At 40.5% G+C, this 23,278-nt stretch overlaps 2 protein-coding genes and 1 long non-coding RNA gene across 7 annotated transcripts; 2 read left to right on the top strand and 1 right to left on the bottom strand.

Annotated features, from left to right (window-relative positions):
• Positions 1-462: 462 nt before the first annotated feature.
• On the top strand, positions 463-14,314 carry LOC122651300 (pterin-4-alpha-carbinolamine dehydratase 2, mitochondrial). 4 transcript variants are annotated; one of them, XM_043844637.1, is made up of 7 exons: positions 463-557; positions 660-712; positions 2,309-2,406; positions 4,930-5,015; positions 5,100-5,223; positions 13,935-14,003; positions 14,114-14,314. In XM_043844637.1, the coding sequence occupies exons 1-7, from the start codon at positions 510-512 to the stop codon at positions 14,200-14,202; spliced, it is 567 nt and encodes a 188-aa protein (XP_043700572.1). In that variant the 5' UTR covers positions 463-509; the 3' UTR covers positions 14,203-14,314. The 4 variants fall into 4 exon arrangements, with proteins under 4 accessions (XP_043700572.1, XP_043700571.1, XP_043700574.1 ...); XM_043844636.1 differs by having other exon boundaries at positions 2,297-2,406; XM_043844639.1 differs by lacking the exon at positions 2,309-2,406 and having other exon boundaries at positions 482-557.
• On the bottom strand, positions 12,652-13,056 carry LOC122651303. The gene is made up of 2 exons (XR_006331433.1): positions 12,975-13,056; positions 12,652-12,769 (listed from the first exon to the last, which is right to left on the bottom strand). It is a non-coding gene; the product is annotated as an uncharacterized LOC122651303 (long non-coding RNA).
• A 3,200-nt stretch (positions 14,315-17,514) lies between the features above and the next one.
• Positions 17,515-21,317, top strand: LOC122651302 (DNA-binding protein DDB_G0278111). 2 transcript variants are annotated; one of them, XM_043844640.1, is made up of 7 exons: positions 17,515-17,681; positions 18,273-18,338; positions 18,469-18,524; positions 18,630-18,694; positions 20,582-20,673; positions 20,809-20,880; positions 20,966-21,317. In XM_043844640.1, exons 1-7 carry the CDS (start codon positions 17,679-17,681, stop codon positions 21,002-21,004), a joined length of 393 nt encoding a protein of 130 aa, XP_043700575.1. In that variant the 5' UTR covers positions 17,515-17,678; the 3' UTR covers positions 21,005-21,317. The 2 variants fall into 2 exon arrangements, with proteins under 2 accessions (XP_043700575.1, XP_043700576.1); XM_043844641.1 differs by having other exon boundaries at positions 17,517-17,681; positions 18,475-18,524.
• The last annotated feature ends 1,961 nt before the right edge of the window (positions 21,318-23,278 follow it).

Here is a 23,278-nt window from a genome sequence, read left to right as displayed (position 1 = left end):
TACCAATTTTGAGTTACAATTGGGAATGACCCTATTTCCGTTGGGTTTGATCCCTTGACATTTAGGCTCAATTTGTGCGTACGCAATAAAAATAGATTAAATTAATGGAAAAAAGAATGTTAAATGGTTGCATGGCTCTACGTCCAGACATAAGAGCGTGCAAAATTATTATCTTACCCCTTATAAAATAAAAAATTTCACCCATGTTGATGCTTCTGCGCCCTAACTGATCTACAAACAAAGAAGCAACCGCTAGCTGAATTAAAATCAAGCCGATTAATAAACGGTTTAACAGATTTAATTTAAACGGTTCGATTTGGCTTTGGAAAAACGGTTTCGATATGCAAATGACACCCATGGTGCCGGTGGCAGCAGAATGGCCGTTGGATAAAGCTTTAGAGACCGTTCGTTCTGACTCTTCCAAGTGTGTATCACTCTCATCAGCGTGACATGCTTCTCGAAGCCCAGTGCGGCAAACATCTTTTTATCATTAACGACTTACGAGTTCTATGAATCGGATGTTGCAGGCTTGCCTCTTCTCTCCTTCCAACTCCAAGGCAAGAACAACAAAGACAAACACTTCCGAGTCTCCGATCCAACATTTCTTCTGACGTAATTTTTTTTTTATCTGATTTCATTTCGTGTTTTGATTTCTTAAGGCTGTCCCATTAACATCCTTCTTCAAAACCCTGTTGGTTGGAGCTCATGGACGGTACTTCTCTCCTTAACCCACCTCGATTTTTCCTTGTAAAATATTTTCTCTATTTTCTTTGCTTGTGAATCTATCTTGGTTGATCACTGTGCAAGTATCAGGATCCCTGTACTGTGGATTGTTCATATATGAGTTATTGCGATCATATTAGGTTCTTTACTTGGGTGTCAATTATTTGGATAACTGTTGATTGATGAGTTGCCTTCATGAGTCAACTTTATTGATGAAGTTTACTACCGGCTGAATATGGGGTTCTTTCATTTTTTCCTGTGGAACGGCTATCCGTCAATCTAGAGATGTGCGTAGAGGGAGTAAGCCAGTTAAATCTCTCTCCTTCTGGGTTTTGAATGGTGGGTACACTATTTTAAGCTAGTTAAGGATGGATTACTACCTGTTTTAACTCGGAAAGTGCCTAGCTTAGAGAAATAGAGAATGAAGTTTCACAAAGAATAAGAATATGGTGGATGAAGTGGAGGGGTGTGTCCGGAGTATGGTATGATCAACGTATTCCTTTAAAACTTAAAGGAAAATTTTATAAGACAATTATACGATCAACAATGATGTATGAAGCTTAAAGGAAAATTTTATAGGACAATCATACGACTAGCTATGATGTATGGTGTGGAATGTTGGGCAGTTAAGAAGCATTATATAGATAAATTCAGTGTAGCGGAGATGAGGATGTTAAGATGGATGACAAAGGCCTTTGGATGCTCCAGTACGGAGGAGTGATTTAATTCAGATTGAAGGAGCTAAAAGAGCCAGGGGCAGACCTAAAATGACCTTAGGAGTGTGAGAAAAGACATGCATAGCTTAGATCTTGTATCAAGTATAACCTTGAATAGAGCTGATTGCAGTGCAAGGATCCATGTAGCTGACCCCAGTTAGTTGGGATAAGGCCGAGTTGTTGTTGTAATGATGTATGAAGCTGAATGTTGGGCTGTGAAGAAACAATATATAAACCAACTCTTGTGTAGCTGAAATGAGGATGTTGAGATGGATGGTTGTAAAACTAGAAATATAAAATGGGGAATGAACAAATTAAAGCTAATTTAGGAGTAGCTCCACTACATGATAAGTTGTGGGAAAGTCGCTTGAGGTGGCATGTACATGTGTAACGGAAGCTTTTGAATGCTCCAGTGCGGAGGGATGATTGGTTCAGATTGAAGGAGCTAAAAGAACCAAGGGTAGGTCTAAAATGACTCTTGGAGAAGTGGTGAGAAAAGACATGCATAGTTTAAGACTATTAACAAGTATGTCTTTGAATAGAACTGATTGGAGAAAAAGGATCCATGTAGCCAACTCCATTTAGTTGGAATAAGGCTGAGTTGAGTTGAGCTTTTGTTTCCATGATATGATACCTGGGATGATGGAATAAAAAAGTGTAGTATCAGTTAGCCTCTATTCATATTCTTCCTTGTAGCATTATACATTTTATCCATTTTTGAAACTATTAAAACATTTTAGTTTTCTTATTCGTTTATTTACTGCAACTCTTTATCTCCCTTCTTTTACTCTACCACCTTTTATGTTGATTTTTCACTTTTAATGTCCTGCTATTCCCCGCTTATTGTGTGTCCCAAGTGTTATATACAGCTCAAGTTCTCAAGCAACCCAGATACTTCAGGACCATGTGAAAGTGTCATCAAGTAGGAACTCATATTTTGGGTTTAGAACATTTTGTACAGACAAAGGTGTGCATCACTTTCCATTGTCTGAAATGGTATTATAATTTATAGCAGCCTTCCATCCCGCTTCGTTATGATTTTATATTCTCTTTTTAAATATCAATTGAAAATAACAGCACGTGAATTGACATCCTGATGTCTTATTTTAATCCTGCAACCTGATTTTACACAGTTGAATCCAAAACTTAACAGTTTTATATTTTATTTGCTTAGGATTCTATGCCTTCATTTATCAAATTATGGAACATTGTTCAATTAGTAACATAGTGACTAAATAATAAAAAAATAGGACTCTAACTAGTAACTACACTAAGTAATGGAGTAAATCCCATATTCCTACTTCCTACACATATTTTAGGCCCCATTAAATTTGCTTATTAGAAGGTAAAACCCTTTGGACCAAAGGCCCAACACGTATGTAACCCAACCCAAGGCCTATTTCCACAAAAATAAGCCCACTTCTGTGAGTTATCTGCATCATGGTGGACATGACAGATCTGCAATTCGGAGGGGGGGATAACTCCCATGCCAAAAGCCAGCTGGGTGGATGACTGATCCTCTGATGAATCTCTAGGGGGCCCTCATGTCCGGAGGAGAGAGATTGTGAAAGAGATGGCCTTTAACATGATGGAGTTGTTCTCCCCCCCCCCCCCCAAAAAAAAAAAAAACAACCAAAAAAATGAAAGCACGAGAGTCCCTGCTCTCCATGTGTTCCTGAGAAGAATTAGACATCCAAGTAATTTATTTGCACAATCACCCTATAATAACTTCTTGAAGAACAAAATCCAATCCAATTTCCAAATTATATCAGTTCCTGTTCAGTGAACTACTTTCATTTTTATAGTAAACCATACTAGGTTTCCTGCCAGTGGTGGGGATTAGAATCTCGTTCTTTTTATGGTCACTCATTTTTTCTCTTAGTTGTACATGTTTTTTTTTTTTTTTGGGGGGGGGGGGGGGGACGAAGTCTTAGAATGTTTTCTTTCCTCTTTTTACCATTTCTTCCATTGGCTGGGCTTGTTCTTTTTAGTGTTACTGAATTCTGTTTTTTGATTCAGGGTAAAATTTTCTTCAAATAAAAACCTGTTTGTAATTTGGGCCATAGTTATCAAGGTGGCAAGGCGACCAAAGCATTGGGGAGGGTCCTAAATCAAGGAGAGACCAACAAGGCGGACCAAGGCACCCAAGACGACCATGGAGCCTGGACGCCTAGGCGACACCTTGATAACTATGATTTGGGCATTGTTTTCAATTACTAGATTATTATTCTTCATTAAGATTCTTATGTAGAATAGACAAGATTTATTGCACCATGTTGGGTGAGCTTCTAGCCTCTTAGTGATTTGTATTTTGAATGAAGAAATTTTGATTTTCAATCACAGAAGGGCCTATACTATTAAATACTTTTACAGTTCATGTGTGTCTTGGACTAATGCACATGGCTTTTCAATCTGCTATGGACATTTCTGTCCTCACACTGGTTAGTTCGTGTCCAATGTATGAATGTACTGGTTTTTGTGCACCGCTTTCGTTCGGTGCTGGTTATGACATTTTATTCAAATAGAAACCTGTTTGTAATTTGTGTTCGCTATCATTTCACCTAAAATCTTGAATTGTTAGGGAAGGGCAGCATCAATGCTATACATCAATACTCCCCCGCACATGCATGCCGTAGTCCTTCGCACTTGGAGGAGAAGAAGTGCCGGGAAAACTTTTTCGATGCACTTCTCAGGAGTCGAACACTCGACCTCCCTGCTCTGATTCCATGTTCGTTACCGTTTCACCTAAAAGCTCAAACTCCCTGGAGGAGAAGAAATGTCGGGAAAACTCTTCTGATGCACTTCCCAGGAGTTGAACACTTGACCTCCCTGCTCTGATACCATGTTCGCTACTGTTTCACCTAAAAGTCCAAACTGTTAGGGAAGGGCAGTGTCAATGTGTTCATCAACAATTTGGTTGTTGTTTTCAAGTTAAAAAAAGGGCATACCTAGTGCATGAGGCGCCCACGGTCCCACCACTACGGGATCTAGGGAAGGTCATAATGTATGCAGCCATATCACCCACTTCGCGAAGAGGCTGTTTCCGGACTCGAACCCGCAACCATTAGGTCGCAATGGAGCAACCTTACCATTGCTCTGAGGTCCGCCCTCTTTGGGTGTTGTTTTCAAGTTACTAGATTATTATTTTTTGTTAAGGATTCGTATGTTGAATAGACAAGGTTCATTGCACCATGTTTGGGTAAGCTTCTAGCTCTTAGCGATTTGTATTTTGAATGAGGAAATTTTTATTTTCAATCACAAAAGAGCCTCTACTATTAAACACTTTAACACAGTTCATTTGTGTCTTGGACTAATGCACATGTTTTTGTGCACTGATTTCGTTTGGTGCTGGTTATGCTATTATAGAATCAAATAAAGCCATTTATTAGGGGGAGGGGGAAACAATCTTGCAAGTTTAGTTTGATGATAGCATGCTTACATAGACAAGGTGTAGTTCGTATTATCTGATACGGTTTCCTTGCTATGTTAGATCTGTCAACAAGGAAGTGTGTACCATGTAATGCAAAGGATCTCAGGCCCATGACTGAACAAGCAGCTAATGAGCTAATACCTAAGGTTTATTTTGGAGTTCCATTTTTATATATGCTTTCTTTGTGTTTAAAATAAATATTATAATTTTTTTTTGTAATTACTTATTAGGTACCTGGATGGAGCCTGTTAAATGAAGGTGGTACCTTGAAGCTCAACTGTTCATGGAAGGTGAAGAGTTTCACTAAAGGTTTGGAGTTATTTCAGGCTGTGGCTGATATTGCTGAAGCAGAAGGTATTTCTCTTTTGCTCCACCTTTTTAATCTCTTATCATACTTCACCAGCCTTCAGATTAAGAGTTTTATGAATGTAGTAACTAACTTAGGTTAGAATAGTGAACTGTAAGGTTGTATTACATCATGGCAAGTTCTTAATTTTTCAGATTTCAGAAAAACCTTGGAATAGATTCAGATGGTTCAGTTCTTTCCAATAAAGGCCTTTGATTATGAGTCAGGATAGTTTGAAGGCTCTAGGTTGATGAGTGAGGTTAAAGTGGGTGTTGATTGAGTTAGCGAGAAATTATTTTTTCAGGTGCAGTGTTCATTGACAAATATCCCTGTAGCCGACCCCATTTAGTTGGGATAAGGATTAATTGATTTAAGCTGGATTGAGTCATCATTGCTAAATGAAATGCAGAACATTATAAGCAAAAAAGGAACTCACAAATCAATCTAGAGGACGTCGCTCTTGAATTTACTCAAAAAAAAGAAAAAAAGAAAAAAAGAAAAAGACGTGGTGATGCCTTTCGACTGAGTCCTCCCGGAATGCTCCCCTCCCCTCCGGCACCATCGTCCCACCGCTGCCAACTCTTGGAGCTCCCTCCTCTCTGGCAACACCCCTTCTGCACCTGCTCGACACTCACTTCATTTTGTCCCACCTACCTCCCTGGATGACTCCATTGCTGGGTTCTGCCCCAAAGGCTTGCTTGATGACGAAATTTCCAAGTGGCAGTGCTGTCTCGTTGGTCACTTCCTTGGTGGCCGTCCCCCTTACCACGTTGTCAAGACTTCTTTCATGAAGCAATGGCGGGCTGCTGGCGCTGTGTACATCTATCTTCTATCCAATGGCATCTTTATCTTCAAATTCTCTGATGAATCAGACAAAGCCCGTGCACTGGACGGAGGCCCTTGGCAGATTGGTAAGAAACAGATTTTTCTTTGGCAATGGGATCATCGTACTTCCCTCTCCAGGATCAATCTCAAGACCATTCCCATTTGGATCACTCTACCTGGCCTTCCATTCCACTTTTGGTGCCCCACGGGTCTTAGTATCGTCGGATCGACTATTGGCAATCCCTTCTTCTCCGATGAACGCACCTTGAGAATGGACCGCCTCTCCTATGCTCGGATATGTGTTGAACTCAGTGCTGATGTCCCACCACCTGATTTCGTTACCATCCTTGAGGAAGATGGTCACTCTTTCATGCAACGTGTCCTCTACGAGGGCCTGCCTCCTCACTGCCCCGACTGTAAACTCTTTGACCACTCCTTGAAGCACTGTGCTAAGGCTACCCCAACCGCACCCCTTCCTGATGCTGTGCCTTCGATTGAGGCTGGGGCCCTTGGCAATTCTCTCTGTGGTGATTTGCCAACTGTCGATTTGATGGAAGATGCAAACTTTGGTGCTCTCGCCTCTTTGGCCACCTCAACCGCTCTTTCCCCTGCTGCTGAGTCTTCGGTCGAGGTTGGGGCCCTTGGTGTTGCTTGCCGCGATGTTTTGCCGCCTGTAGAACCGCTGGTAGCTGCCGTCGTTAGAAATGGGATCTCTCTGTCTTCTCTGGCAGCAGCCGAAAATGACTCTGATCTTGTGGAAAATGAGGAACATCTCAGGAAGTCCCCTATGGATCTGGAAGACAGCGACTCTCCCTTCCCCTCTCGTGGCCGGAAAAAGCAGAGAAACCGTTGCTGGAAAAACCACAGAGGCCCAGTCGAAGCACCCTCCCAAGGCGAGGTGCCCGTTGCTCACCTACCTCGCTGTCCTTTTGACGCGGGATGCAATAGATTTACCGCTTTGTCGAGTCTGGAGCCTGATGCCGATGGAGAAGTCGCTATCACTCCTGTACTCCTCGAGACCTTGAAGCCCTGCATCGTTGATCCTCAGCCTTCTGCTACAGAGCCCTCTGCAAACAACCTTTTGCCTTCGCTTACCACCCTTTCCTCTTTCGTAAATGAAAACCCCAACCCTTTCCCTGTTGACCAACGATGCCTCCCTTTTTCTAGCTTTCACCTACCCACGACGCTGTCCCCATCGTTGTCCCCTCTTTCCACTAATACCCCCTGGACTTTTCCACGTGTTCTCTCAGAAGCCCACCCCTCTCCCCTTGTCTTACCTCACTTAAACCCGTCCCTTGGCGACCCAAACCACCAACCCGCCACTTTAATCCACTTAACCCACTTGAACCCCCCACTAATCTCCTCTGAACCGGTCCGGCCTAAGCATGGTGACCCAACCTCATCCGTCCTTGATGGTTCCAGCTTGGTCTGCTATCCCCCTTTGAAGGATTACTGCCTCAGGCCCCATAGTGTCCCACCGGGGTCTAGAGTTACCTCCACATCTGGTTGGCTGCCGCCCCCCCTCCCCTCTTATGATTCCTTGGACTATTTGGAATGTTCGTGGGCTAAACGCCCCGGCCAAACAAACTGAGATCCGTGCCCGTCTCAAATCCTCCAAACCCCCCCTTTGTTGCCTCCTTGAAACCAAGGTGCTCGAACCCAATTCTTCTAGGATTGCCCATTCTCTTGCTCCCTCTTGGTCCTTCCTCTCAAACTATGACCATTCCCCTTCTAGCCGAATATGGTATCTTTGGGATCCCTCCAAATTTCATATCTCGGTCTCTTCTTCCTCTTCCCAATTAATCCACCTCAGCATTTCCGACCACCTCCATAATCACCTCTTTTTTTCACCATGGTTTACGCCCTTAACCGTCCCCCGGATAGAATTCCTTTATGGGAGGATATCCGATCCATTTCCTTGTCTGTTGGCTCCTTGCCTTGGGGTATCGGTGACGATTTCAATGTGGTCCATTTCAGTCATGAAAAGCTAGGAGGTTCCCCTATCGACCTCCAAGCCGTCACAGCCTTCAATTCCTGTCTAGATGACTCTGGGCTTAACGACCTTAGGTGGTCGGATGCTGATCTCTCCTGGCACAACAAGCGCTCTGGCATTGACAGAGTTGCCTGCAAGCTAGACAAAGTCCTAGTCAATGATCCTTGGCTCACCTCCCTTCCTTCCTCCTATGCCTTCTTTGACCTTCCTGGTCTTTCAGACCACTCCCCCATATCTCTTTTTGTCCTTCCCTTTGTGTCCTTTGGCCCGAAACCCTTGAAGTTCTTTGATATGTGGACCTCCCACCCTGGCTTCCTCCCTCCTATCCAAGCCGCTTGGAGCATCCCTGTTTTCTCATTCTCCTCCCCCCTTTTAGCCTTTTCAAAAAAGCTCAAAAATGTCAAAATGGCTCTCAGATCTTGGAATTCTTCCACCTTTGGTAACATCTCTTCTCGTGTCTCCTCCTGTCGGGACACCCTCTCCTCCATCTAGCATCGCCTTCAGTCTGACCCCCTCAACCCTTCCCTCGCTGAGGAAGAAGTCCTTGCTGCCTCTGAGCTTGCCTCCTCTCTCTCTCAAGAAGAAAGTTTCCTTAAGCAGAAATCTCGAATCAAATGGCTTGAGCTTGGAGATTCGAACACCGCCTTCTTTCACCGATCCCTTAAAGCCCGCTCCAACTCCAACTCCATTCTCTCTCTTACCTCTTCTGGTGGCTCGGTTCTTTCCTCTGTCGATGACATCAAAGCTGAAGCTGTGAACTATTTCACTGGTATCTTTTGCCCCCCTCCCTTCACCCAACCCCCCCTTCCTAATGATCTCCTCAACAAATTCATCCCCCCTCACCTCCTCAGCTCCCTTAGCTCCATCCCCTCTAACTCGTAAATCTCCTTCGCTGTCCGCTCCCATAAGGCTAGCAAAGCTCCGGGCCCTAATAGGTTTAGCATGGGGTTCTTCACCAATTGCTGGGACATCATTGGCACCGATCTTATCGCTACCATTAAGAGCTTCTTCTTCAATCCGAATCAAATTCATAGTATCAACCAATCCTTCCTCTGCCTCATCCCCAAGTTCTCAGGAGCCTCAGTGATGCAGATTCATCACCGAAATGGGCTTATTTCTTTAGAAATAAGTCTAGGGTTGTGTTATATGTATGTTGGGCCTTTGATCCCATGGGTTTTCTATGTAATAGACCACTTTTATAGGCCTAAAATATGGGTAATTAGGTTGCATACGGGATTAGCTGTTTTAATTCCTTAGTTTTGATTTTTATGTAATTAGTGGTCATGTGATCACTTAAGTGATCATGTGACTTGTTTAAGTGGTCATGTGATGTAAGTTGGGCTCGATTAGGATTCTATAAGTCCAGTCAGGTTTTGAGTCTATTTCTTTAGGTATTTTAGTTTCCTAGTCAGTTTAAGTTACCTAATAGGTTAGGGATTGGGTTAGGCCTTTCCTTTTTAGAGTAGAAGTCTATTTTTGAGTCTTTTATATAAGGTTGTAAGGGGGCAAAGCCTTGAACACGAATTTGATTAATGAAAAGCTTTTGTTTGCTGCCATTGTTTCTGCCCTACTCTGTTGAGTGTTGCTCCTTCTGAGTGTGCATCCTTGTGGATCTTAAGGTGGAAAGGGACTGGTGGAATCCGGTTGACTCCTTACGCCGTGACGGCTGGGAGGATATTCTTCAATTCGAAGGTGGTTCTATCCTTCACATCTGTTCAAGCTGCTGCCAGTGGAATCTCCAGTAAGTTTGACACCCAATTTCTTCCTCTAACCTAATCCACACCCCCTCTCCATCCATCAAACCCTAACCTCCATTAAACCTGCAACTCCTACCTCAACTAGGACTCCCTCATAACTCCAGATTTAGCCATCAATTACAAACCCTACTTCCAGCTTATATTCCCCACACCTCTCCCTACACTCGGCCTTTAACCTAGCCCTTAGTCTCCTCTACAACCCCTCCATTCCTCCTCTCTGTTAAACCTAAAACCTGCAATTCAATTCTGTCCAGAATTGCAGAATTTTAAAACCTTCCCAAATCCAATTATTTTTATCCCATAATAACCCCTTAGACCTACATATTAAAGTCATATAAGACCCATTCCCAAATTCCCATCCTAAACCCTAGAATTAGCCTAAAACTTAGAGCTGTCCATTCGAACCAGCAACCCTTTTTGCTATTGATCTTGTTGTCTGGCTCCTAGTAGGTATCCTACCTATCTAGGACTACATTACTCAGCCATGTTTGACTTTAGGCTTATCTCCCTCTGCAATCTCCTGTACAAGTTCATTGCTAAAATTCTTGCCAACCGGCTCAGCCTTGTCATTGACTCCCTTGTCAGTTCCAACCAATCCGCCTTCATTACTGATCGAAGTATCTTGGATAACATCATCCTTTGCCAGGAAATCGTCCGAGGTTTCGACCGCAAATCCCTCCCCCCGTCTGCTCTTTTGAAAATCGACATCCATAAGGCTTTTGATTCCATCCGTTGGGACTTCATCTCCCAAGTCCTCCTTAACATGTCCTTCCCTCCCATCTTTGTTAACTGGATCTATCACTGCATCTCCACCCCTCGCTTCTCTGTGTTTTTGAATGGCAGCACGGCTGATTTTTTCCCCTCCTCTGTTGGTATTCGTCAAGGTTGTCCCCTTTCCCCTTTTCTCTTTTGCCTTTCCCTCGAAGTCCTCTCCCGTAGCATCCAATCTAAAACCGACCTCCACCTCATCACCCCCATCCCTAAATGCAAGCCTACCAACCTGACTCACCTTGCCTTCGCTGATGATCTTATGATCTTCTCCAAGGCTGACACTCTCTCCATTGAGTCCATCATGTCCTCCCTTCACCTTTTCCATGACCTTTCGGGGCTCCGCATCAACCTCCATAAGTCCAAATTCTTCCTAGCCGGTGTCCCAGATACCACCAAAGCCTCACTTTCCTCTCTCTGTAGCTTCTCCATTGGCACCTTACCTGTCCACTACCTTGGCCTTCCCCTCATCCCTGCCAGACTTTCAGCCTACCACTGCTCCCCCATCTTGGATCTCCTTCGTAAGAGGCTTTAGCTTTGGAAAGCCAAGCTCTTTTCCTATGCAAGACGGTTGGAGCTGATTAGATCGGTGCTCCAATCTTGTTACATCTATTGGAGTGGTGTTTTTGGCCTCCTAAAGGCTACTATCAAGGCGACTGAATCTATTATGTGTGCTTTCCTTTGGAAAGGAGTGGACTCTGCCAGGTTCCTTCATCCCATGAACTGGGCTTCCCTTTGTGTCCCCAAAGCTGAAGGAGGCCTTGGGCTCAGGAGAATTAAAGATGTCAACATTGCTGGATCCATCAAGCTTATCTGGAAGCTCCTCACCAACAAAACCAGCATCTGGACTTCTTGGGTTTATGCTGGGCTCCTCCGTAGGGACTCCATTTGGTCTATTAGCCCAGGGGCTGATTCCTCCTAGGTATGGCGCAGGATTCTCCAGGTGAGGCATTTAGCCAGAGATGCCATTTCTTGCAGGATAAATGATGGTTCGACCACTTTACTTTGGCTTGATAATTGGCACCCTTCTGATGTCCTCTTCCATTGTGAGCCCCAGAGAGATCTACTCCTCCAGCCTGGACAGATTTGCCCTTGTGGCCTCTATCATCTCCAATGACTCCTGGTCCCCCCCCCCACTCCCCCCCCCCCCGGCTGACTTGTGGAGCTCCCTCCCCCCCATCCCCCCTGGGCACCGCGGTAGAGGTGACACCACTCTCTGGCTCCTCTCCCCCTCAAGCAGATTCACCTCTCACTCCGCTTGGGACTTGGTTAGACATAGAGGGACCCCCTGTCCTTGGCACAGAGTTGTCTGGTTTAGAGGCCACATCCCCCGCCATAGTCTCACCACTTGGCGCGCCCTTAGGAATTGCCTTCCCACCCAAGGCTTTCTCATCTATTGGCATATTCAGGTTCACCCTAGTTGCTGTCTTTGTTAGAATGGGGCTGAAGATGCAGATCACCTGTTTTTCGCCTACCCCTTTGCTTCTTCCATCTGGTCCCGTGTTCTTCGACACTGTTGGCCAGGTCGGCGCTCCCCCCTCCCCCTCAGCAGGGAATGGATTTGGATTGACATGACGTTTGGAGGGAAGACGATTTGTGATTCGGTTGGCAAGATTGCCTTTTGCGCCACTATCTCCCATATAAGGATGGAACGTAACCTCAGAAGATGGACGTCCAACTCCCGCTCTTTCGACACCATTTGGAAGGCCATCTTTTTTTATGTTTCATCTAAATCAGATCCCTCCCCACCTCGGATGTGAAGGACTCCCCAAGGAACAGGCTTATTGTTGTTGCCTGGGGTCTTCCTCTATCCATTTTGCGCCCTAGCTAGTTCCTAGCTTCGGCTTTGCCTTTGGGCTTGTATATTCCCTCTTTTTTCTTTGTAATTTAATATTTATTCATCCAAAAAAAAGAAATGCATAACATTGTCCATTTAGTTGAAGCCAGTTACTATGCTGCTTGATGAGATTGTAGATGGATTGTCATGCTCATCAGTATTTTTAGGGAAATCTTCTTCCTTAATATATTGCTTCTTATCTCCCCCTTAGCAATGGATATTGTTTATCAGAAAGGAATATTCATGCAGATATTATTTCCAGCAATAAAACAAGGTTTGATCACCTCAAAGGAATTGCACAAGTTGTATATCTGTGGGTTGACGGACGAAACCATATTCATTTGTATGTACAGGGATACATGTATCCTTGATAACTTTATGAGAAATGTTGACAATACTACTATTATCTAATCTGCTTTGTGGAGGAATATTTATGCTTATTTTACTTCCAGTATTAAAACATGGTTTGATCTCCTCAAAGGAATTGCACAAAGTGAATGTCCATACATCTGAGGGTTGACAGCCAAACCCACATTTTTTTGCACATACAGGGAGGCATCTCTGTGTTTTCTTGATAACCTTTGTGAGAAATGTTTACCATACTGCCGTCATCTAATCTGCTCTGATGAGCGGAAAGGTCCATCATGGGGCCCTTGATCTGAGCACTTTTTATACTAGGTGCACAGCCTAATTAATTTCTTTCCTGATTCACCCGATTTGTGGAGGAATTAAGAACAGCAACCTGATTTATCATATAATATGCTAACTCGGATTGGATTCATGATGATTCTAGAGAACTTGGTAAAGTACTTTATTGATCTTCCATCTTTTATTTTATATATCTCTGGAGAACATCATCAGTCTGTATGTGTATTCGATTGTGTCAGATTGTATGCATTGTGTGTCGGGAAACCAAGAATGTAGTTTTCCCCTACTACAAAACTGAGCATTGAGATTCCGTGGCAAGAGGCCATCTGAAATTGGTTCTTTATTGCATATCAGGAAACTTTGGCACTACAGATTACTCGAAGGAATAGCATCTAATTATATCTTGATAGATGGAATGTCATTTAATTATTAATTGGAACACTTTGTAACTCCTGGGGAATATTCACTCTTCCTTTTGTTTTTCCTCCTTTTCTTTAGAAACGGGTCGAAATAAAAACCCATGGTTGTGATAGCTAAGGTATGGGGCATACCAGCCAGTTGAAATGAAACACGTTAAGGCTATGGTGATTTATGCATCCTAAATTGGACGGGCACAAGTGTGGAAGGTAAATTCAGTAGGCCTTAGTCCTAGCAATCCAGAAGCCTTGATTGTATTGATGGCACATTGGAACACTAGAAGGCATCGGTTTTTCCCCCCTTTTTTGATAGAATAATTTTTTGAGGTTTTGCAAGGTATAATCATCTATTTAGTCATGTGCTTCTTGGGTTTTAGAGGTTTTGCAAGGTATAATCATGTATTTGGTCATGTGCTTCTTGGATTTTTTTGTGTGTTCAATGTTGGTAAGCAACAAGCCTGTGTTCAAAATGCAGGTCATCATCCTGATCTTCATCTTGTTGGATGGAACAATGTTACAATTGAAATATGGACACATTCAATTGGTAAGGAAAACTGTTAATCAAGTCACCCTGTGTCTTTGTATGCGCGTGAGAGAGAGGGGGTTCATTATGCATGAAGCTGTGGTACTGATCATGGTCTTGTTATTCCATAGGTGGACTCACTGAGAATGACTTCATACTTGCCTCCAAAATCAGTGCCCTTGACCTTCATCACCTTCTAAGACGAAAAGCTGCTACTTAGCCAGGTTGTATGTTGTTTTTATGACAATAATTGAGAGAAATCACCTTACTAGTTTGAAACCAACTTTTCTTTTATATTGCATTTATTTGGCAGTTAATTGGATTGCTTATGTGCTCTCAGTTTTTCTCTTGCTCTTTTATGTTCAGAACACATCACCAAACATATATTAGCAATAGATCAAATTTAGGTTGATTCTTCTCAACCAGTTTTTCTGGTACATTGACATTTCTACACTAGAGTCCAGATAATTCTCACACCAGTTTTTCTACTACATTGCCATTTCGACCACTTTGTATCAAAAGGCTTATAATAAATAAAAATTGAAGGCATCGGCCTGTGCGGTATGTAAGGGTTTTAGCTGGTTGTAGCGAGGTCTTGGAATCGAATCCTGCATTCATATGAAGGAGTAAGGGTGTCAATCAGTTCGGTTCTAGTTCGGTTTACATTTTGACAAGGTGTAAAGCAAAAGCGAAGCTGGTAGGAATCAGATAAAATCAAATTTGTTTTGGATTCGGTCTGATTTTACTGTTTTCTATTCAGTTTTCGTTATCCAGTTCACATCGGTTTACATGCCATTTGTAGTGCCCATTTTTAAAAAATAGTTTGTAATTTTGATTTGTAATGTGTTTAATTACGGTTCAGATTCAGTTTACATGTGGTTTGTAGTATTAGTTCACATTCGGTTTCATATTAGTACACTGTAATTTAATTCCTTTTAATTACATCTAATTTGAGAGCATGAACTGATAACTTTAAAATAACTAAAGCTTACCATCTCAATATTATTGCGTTTTCTCTTAATCTACATTCTAATATCATAAAAAACCATGCTAGAAATACATTCCTTTCGAAACATCAGCTTTCGCTTGAACACAAGGCAACACAGAAATTTGAGTTTCTAGCATCATAAAAAGCCACCTTAGAAATACAGTCCCTCAGAAATACAGATTCAACCTTTACTTGAACACAAGGCAACACAGAAATTTGAGTTTATTCGGTTTAGTTTTATTGGTTCTTAAACTTTTTAGAATTGTCGGTTTTTCTATCTAAATCAAAACAGAAAGGAAAAGAGAACCCATAAAATTAAAATTGAGTCATTTCTCTGCGGTTGCGGTCGGGTTCAGTTCGATCATAAATGGTTAGTTCTGGTTCCATTTTGACAAGTGACATATCTCGTGTAAAAATGGGGAAAAGATAATTTTTTTTTTTAATAGAAGAGTCGTGCCAAACTCTATGGACTTGTGGATTATTCTAAAACCCTTGTTCCAATTAGGATCTATTTATATTTAAAAATATTTTTTTTTAATGAAGTAATATTCCAAAATGTTAGGGTCATGTGAGGGTGTGAGTGAGTTTGAACTTTCACATGTCCTATCAAGACCATTCCTTAAGATATCCAACAGTTAGATTTGTTTCATTTTTTCATATGGCAAAATATGTATGACAAAGACAGCCGGATTAAGGATAATATTCTTTCTTAAATAGTTATATGGTAAAAATATTGTGAAACTTGCCGAAAATTGAACCGCACCAAAACAATTGAAAACCACACAGAAGCTGAAACGTTGGGTCAAAATTGAACCCAAACCGAGATAAAAATCAACCTAAAATTTATAATTTTGTCTCATAATTATGTATGAGTGCCTGAATGACACTTTTATAGGTGTATTTAGATCTTGACAACTTCTTTTAATTGTCTTTTGTTTTATTCTCAAAAGATTTTTAAAGTAAGTGAATAAAAGGGTTTTGAAAAATAAATTGAAAATGACATATTATTATGAATTATCAAAAGGTTGTTGTCATGCGTATTTTGTAGTACAATGCGTGAAATTACATTATTAGCCTGATTGGAAAAAATTGTATATCATACTAAAAGAACAAAAAAGTAAAGTTGCAAATTATTTGAAACCTTGAGCCTTGAGCGGTGTCAATAAAAAAATCCGATTATGTATATATATACATGGTAAATCAAATCCAAACCATATGAATCTGATATCAAACCGATAAGAGAAACCGCAAGGAAATTGATACAAATTGGACTGAAATGAACCTTTTCTAATTGATTTGGTTTTGGATTCATCCATTTCCACTTCGAAGCCAATTCAGTCTGTGATTGAAATCAGACCGAACCGACCAATTGACAACTTCTAGATCTAAAGCACAATGTCAGCTGTATGTCGGCCAGGAAATGATTTGGAAGCCAACGTAATGACATACCCTCTAATGTTTGTCCATGCATCTCTAGGCTTTGTTTGGTTGCAAAAGAAATAAAGGAAGGAAGGTAATATTTTTCATACTTAAAAAGAAATTTTGTTGTAATCATTACTCAACATGATTCTATAAATTTTTTAAATTTATTATCAATATTTAGTAATAATACTTGTTAGATATAAATTTTACTTTACTATTTAAATCCAAGGTAAAGTGAAAGCTTATAATAATAATTAAGGGTAAGAGATCGGTGTTTGTCGTGTAGCACCTGCACTAGCGCCAAGGTTAATGAGAGTGTATACAAGGGCATTAGCATAGATGCGATTTTTTATTTCATTCGAGGCAAGGCGATACTTTTGCGTGCTCATGTTTCTGGGCACAAGAGCCACGCGACTAGGTAGTGTTCTGTTTTCTAATAATTAAATATGAAATAAAATTTTTTTTTGGTCAAGAATATGAAATAATTACGTGTTAGTGATATAATCATGCGGTAGGATGATTACAAAAGTTTTTTCTTTTTCTTTTTTGTTTTTTAGATTTGAAAATTTTGATTTCCTTCTCTTCAATTTTCCTTACAACCAAATGGAGCTAAATAATATGTGCACCATCTTTGTAATTCAGATTTTTTTTACATTTAATTTTACCATGTGGCAAATGAGTAGGTGACCTTCTCCTAGCTAAAAAAAGGGGAATGTTCATTACTCCCCCCCTCCCAAAAAAAAAAAAAAAAAAAGGGAAAATGTTCTCTACACTAGTGGGCGTAATGACTACCCCACCCCCCAATGGCCGAAATGATCATCACGTCCCGCTCATGTGTCTGGGCATAACCTGTGTCCCCGTGCGTTCTCGTGCAGAGAACAGCGCTCCTAAAAAAAAGGGCTCATGTTCTCTGTGCTGCAGCACAAGCTGCGCCCAAACACATGGGCCTGCCACTCAGGGGGTAAGGTGATCATCACGGGGGTAAGGGATCATATGACCTTGGGCGCCCACGTAGGGATCTCTTTCGCTAAAATAAATAAAGAAAATTCGCTCGAATTTTTTTTTTGCTAACTAAATAAATAGAATATTAGTTGCGCGGCCTCCACTGATGTCCACCCGAATAAAAGCGCTGTAGTTTTCAGTCCGCGACTCCGCGTTGTTTTAACACTGAAATTTCGAAACACTTTTCGTTCAAGAGGACTGCTGGTGCTGCGTCAGGTGGAGGTGGTTCATTTTCGGGGTTGGATTTTACTCTGCCATCACTCGGATAGAATTTCACCCAAAAAATGGTACATTTGAAGCCATTTCACCCTCTTTCTCTCTCTTGTCTCCTTTCTTCTGTTTGCCTTTTCAAAAATCTCTGCAATCAGTCGTTTTTCTAGGTTACCTTTTGTTTTGTTATTAGTGAGAACCATATGTTACTAGTTTTGCTGATTTCGAACACATGCGCTGAGATCCAACATTTCTTGATGCTCTCGATTTTTTGAAGTTCTTATATTTTAATTGATTTTTCTCTCATTAGTTGGAAAATTTAGGGTTTTAATAAACTGATCTTCTAGATTTGTATTCTTCTCATTCAATGATGAGAACACACCATAATCTGCAAGCCGTTGAGCGAAAGTTGAGGGATTTCTAAAGTACTTGATGCGTGCTATGTCTTTGCATAATGAGTTGCAAGATTGTAACGTTACGGGATTAAGGAAAGGGAGTGGGTGCCCTTCTTGTTTTTTTTTTTTTTTTTTTGGGGGGGGGGCGCGGTTGGGCTGTCATATTTAAGTTTTAGCAGAAAGAGAACTATTGAGTAGATGTATGGTTTTCATTTTTTTTGGTGTGTTTGGTCCGGTTTATGAGGTCAAATATTGCTTTTGATTTCAATATAGGCTGATCCTGAGTTGGAAGCTATCCGGCAACGAAGAATGCAAGAGCTGATGGGGCAACGTGGCCTTGTAAGTGATCCTTTTTTTTTTGGGGGGGGGGGGGGGGAGGGGTTGATTGAGTAGATGTAGATTCTATAGATCAGCTTATTGTCTCTTCTTTGTGAATTATAATTGTCTTACTGAATGAACTCCTTCATAAAACCAGGGAAATCAACAGAACTCAGAGCAGCAGAAAGCACAGGAAGATTCCAAAAGGTAGGCATCATTGTCAACATAATAATAATGCCATGAGTTGTCTATACTGTAGAGGTTGGTTCTTAAAAACAATTTTGAACGGAATCATTTAACCTATAATTCCAGGGAAGCGGAAGAGCAGAGGCAACTGATGCTGAGTCAGATTTTATCCTCTGATGCACGAGAGAGGCGTAAGTTAAAATTTTTTTTTTTTGGTTAATACTCTTTTTTACCTCACCACTCACCACCCTCAAAAAAGAAAATGAAAAAGAAAAGACATTGTAAGTTGCATCATTCATTATATTGTTATTGACTTGCTTGTATTTCTTAACAAGTACTATATCACTTTGTTGGGAAGTACCCCATTTTTCTGTTTGCTTTTCCTTGAAGTTGGGATTTCTTATTTCCATTGCTTATTTGATGGAAACTCATCTCCTTGTCTATGACTAAATAGAATCTTAGGGACTGTGATTAGTTTGTTTAACTCTGCAATAAATTTCTTTTACTCAAGAAGAATGCATGTAAATGACATTATCTAGAAAATGGTTTAAGTAGCTTTTTTTTTTCCTTGGACAGGTAATGGATTTTGCTTACCAAATGTTTTCTCTGTTTCTTAGAAGTTGTTTACTCAGTTTCTCACATGAGGATTCAATGCCCGTACACTTTAGAGTTCTGGTTTAACTGTTAAGAGGAAATGAACATAAACCTTGTCTATTTTTGGAATCATGATTTCAAACAATGTTATGCTTCTTAGTTGCTAAGTGCTCCATGATGGTTGCAATAGCTTCATCTGAGCATCTGGCTAGAAAGAAACAATGGGAACATGTGAAGGACATCCAAAACGAGCTTTTGTAGTTGCTCTTGATGACTAAAGATTGGATGCTCTTTTGGCTTCAGTTTCACAGGAGCTCAGTGATTTTATTGCCACTGAAAGTAGAGGTGACCCACCAGTGACAAATAACTCAAATTGGATGAGTAGTGGCAAAAAAGTAATTCGATGCATGAAACACTAGAGATGGGAGAAAATTGTTATTCTTCATTCTCTTTTGGCTTCAGTAAGGTGGCCTACCGCTTTGCATCCAATATTCCTCCTGGATGGCCTAGGCGGTGCCTTACAACTATGGAGACAGGGATCTTGTAGGGGAAGAAGGGAAGAGCGCACAAACACATGCAGCACTTGACCAAATTATTCCATATTCAACTAACTTCTCCAATGTATTACAAACTTATTTAAAAGGAAAGAAACTACATCTAATAAAGAAACTAGACAAACTAGGAAACTACTCAAATAAGGAAACTGGAAAACACAATCTGATCTCCTTCGTGTCCTACCCAAATAAAAGATTTCATGATTATTTCATTAAAAATAAATAAAATCCTAAATATCTTACTAGACCCAAATCCCAATTTGGGCTTGATTCTCGGTGTGGATGGCCAGAATGGTCAAGCCAGTTCATCCATGAATCTGCATCAGCCCTTTCCCAATGGCTTAGTTTCCTGGTTTTACTGTTTTGCTATGGCAGTCTGTTATTGTATCATTTCTTTGTACTTTATCTGTTTTCTTCATCAGTAAATCTCTTCCACTGTTACTTATTACACACACAAACCCAAAGAAAAAGAAAAAGAAGAATGAACTGTCACATCAAGATTTAAATAACACGAGGGAATGTTTGTGGATGTCAAAATATTTGACAGGATTTTATATACTTGATGTTGGATTTGACATAACATCCCCCAGTGTTGGGACACTTAACGGTTTTTATTTGAGCTTCTAAATTGACTCTATTGGCCTTACTGGTGAGTTTTCTACAATTTACAGAGTGATAGATCTGCTAAATTTCATTCTAAGTAAAAAAGAAGAGAGAGATTAAAATAATATAAGTTATCTAGTGACAAACAAAAAGCCTAGAGAGATTAGTTCTGTAGCACAGCTTAGAAGTATTTTAGATTAAGGTGTACACAATGATTGCCAACATGTTCATTCCCCCTCATCCATTTTTATTCTTACCATCAATTTGCTTTTTCTAAATTATTAGTCAATACTTCTTTACATTAGTGCTTTCTTCTTTTCCCAATAGTTGCTCGGATTGCTTTGGTGAAACCCGAGAAGGCACGAGGGGTTGAGGATGTTATTTTGAGAGCTGCTCAAATGGGTCAGATAGTTGAGAAGGTAAGGTGGAAAGGTGCATCTAATCTCTCATGACATTTTCCTAAAAGGATATTAATGAGACACTTCCATACTTTTCCTCTCTCTCTGAAAACATAAAAATAAAAAAATATTACCTTAAGTCATTTTCATCTCTAGGTGTCTGAAGAGAAGCTTATATCATTGCTGGAGCAGATTAACAGTCAGACTTCTAAGCAAACCAAAGTAACGGTGAGTCACATTATTTTTTCAGCGTACTACTTTTTCGTTGCCTTTGTAATTTCTTGCACTCATTATCTGTCCATGACTTCATCAGATCCAGAGGCGTCGAAGTGTTCTTGAGGATGATGATTAGTTCCAAATTATATATTAATATTCAGTACTAAAGATCAGATTACTTGTACCAGACATTTTCAGGTAGTTTGCTCCATTTGATGGAGGGGGCCTTTGTATTTCAAGACTGTGTCTTCACTGCAGGCAGAAAATCTGGGTCTTCTTTTTTACTTGTGTATCCAAACAATGTGCAATGTGTAAGTGGTATGGTTGAGCTTGCTTGTGCAGTTACGGATCGTAACATACTAGTTTAGTTATGTACTTATCCCAGACTTGAATTGCCTGTGTGTCGACCCCTCAATAAATTCAAAAATGGCAAAAAGTTCTCTTAGTGACACCAAATGGGAGATTAGTTCTGATCTGCCATGTGGATACCTGATTTGGCCCATCTGCCATGTGGATTACTGTTAAACCTTGGATGCTAATATTTGTGGTGGGCAAAGGTGCCTTAGAGTGTAGAATACTGTCAAGTATGACATGGGTTGATGACAATTATGTTCCTTCTACCCTTTGTTCTTTGCATCTAAATGTCATGGATACAGGGAGAGAGTAACCTGGTTCATGAACATAGTAGCATGTTGATGAGTATTATTCAGTGGATTTCAATTACAAAGAAGAGGGGGAAAAAAGGAGCATTACATATTTCTTAAACTTTTTATTGACCATTAAATATAAATGCGAAAAAATTAGCCAAGCTTGTGCACTATTATTTTGCTTCATTTTATTCCCATTTAAGTGGTTTGGCTCCATTATGAGATACAACTCAATCCCTTTGTTCCCTTCTTATCAGCAGCTGTAGCAAGAGGGATTTTCATTTTTTCCTTTTACTTTTTGTTTTTGTTTTTTTGGGGGTAGACCTATTACAACTGGTTGGGTAACTCGTAAGAAATATGATGGAACAAGATAATGTGGTTGTAAGAAGATATGATGGAACAAGATAATATGGTTTGGGTTCAGCTGATTCCAGTGGTTTTTTCCCCGGCCAATTTTGGGATGATTAGACTCAGAATTGACCCCATACCCCGTTCTGAGTACTTCCTGCAAAGTTTAATTAATGGAATTAGATACTGGATTGGATTTCATTTATTCCAATTCAAATCGGATCAGAAGTAGCCAGAACCTGGAAACTGGATTAAGAAAAATCAAAGATTTCAGCATATCTGCAATTTTTTGAAATTTCTATTTCATAAGGTTTGTATTTATTGCTTCAAGAGATAAGTTTTATTGATTCTAGGCTATTTTACTTGTTTAAAAGAAGAAAAATGGTCAAACATAAAGATTCAATTGTATTCATGACTGATCTAAAAGAGGGGTTCAGAAATCAAGAATCATTGAAATTTTTTTTTTATTTTATTTTAAAACAATGGCTTATTATACTGTCAGAATATTGCCTGATCCATTTTCACTCTAGAGTTCCATCAGGGACAAAGAAACAATTTGTTTTTTTAGCCTCAAAATATGTGTGGTCACAGCCAACTTGAAATGAGAGATCCTGATTTCTTGATGCCTGACATCCCTGTATCCTATTTGTGTGAGATATTTGGGGTTTGGCAATGTAACTACTGATACCAAACAGCCTAGCTATGGGGATGACTGATGGTTGGAAGCACTAAAGGCTTTAGTTGAGCTTGTGCTGTCCTTGACCCATGGATGAATTACCCATGGAAACCAACCCTTCCATACTTCTGGATTGACTTCTTGTTGAAACAAACTGATTTCTTGAGGAGTCCAGAAAAAGATAGAAAACAACATAAATCACTACGCAGAGCTTAAATATCAATTTGATATAATGTAACAAAGTTCTGCCATGGATGAGCTCCTCCTCTCCAAGGAAGTGGGAAATAAATCTAGCAAACTTACCCTGCAAAGACCAAAATCTTTTGATTTCCTTGACCTTCCTCTATCAACTCCTCATCGTACCAATTCAGAAGGTAGCATTCCGATCATCTCTCCATCGTTGACTTGCAAGACAACTAATCCATCTTACCTCAACCTCGTAGCTAACTTGAGCAAAGATAGACAACTAGCACATCGTTCACACAGTGCTCCATGCTTATTCACAGACTTAAGGGAGATTTCTACAGCTCACAAGCCTATCTTGAGATCAACCCCTTGGGTAGTTAAACAAGCCTTCATTGGTATCATCTTGTATATAGTAGTTGGTGTTATCATCTATGTGATGAGAAGTGGAAGTTTCACTGGTCATAAGACATACATACCAGTAGATGCTTTATATTTTTCTGTGGTAACTCTTTGCACAATTGGGTATGGAGATATATTGCCTGACACTACATTT

The sequence above is a fragment of the Telopea speciosissima genome, chromosome 2 (genome assembly GCF_018873765.1).
Source record: "Telopea speciosissima isolate NSW1024214 ecotype Mountain lineage chromosome 2, Tspe_v1, whole genome shotgun sequence".
NCBI lineage: Eukaryota > Viridiplantae > Streptophyta > Magnoliopsida > Proteales > Proteaceae > Telopea > Telopea speciosissima.
The sequence above is the reverse complement of the archived record's forward strand: the minus strand, read 5'-3'. Positions and strand labels throughout refer to the sequence as shown.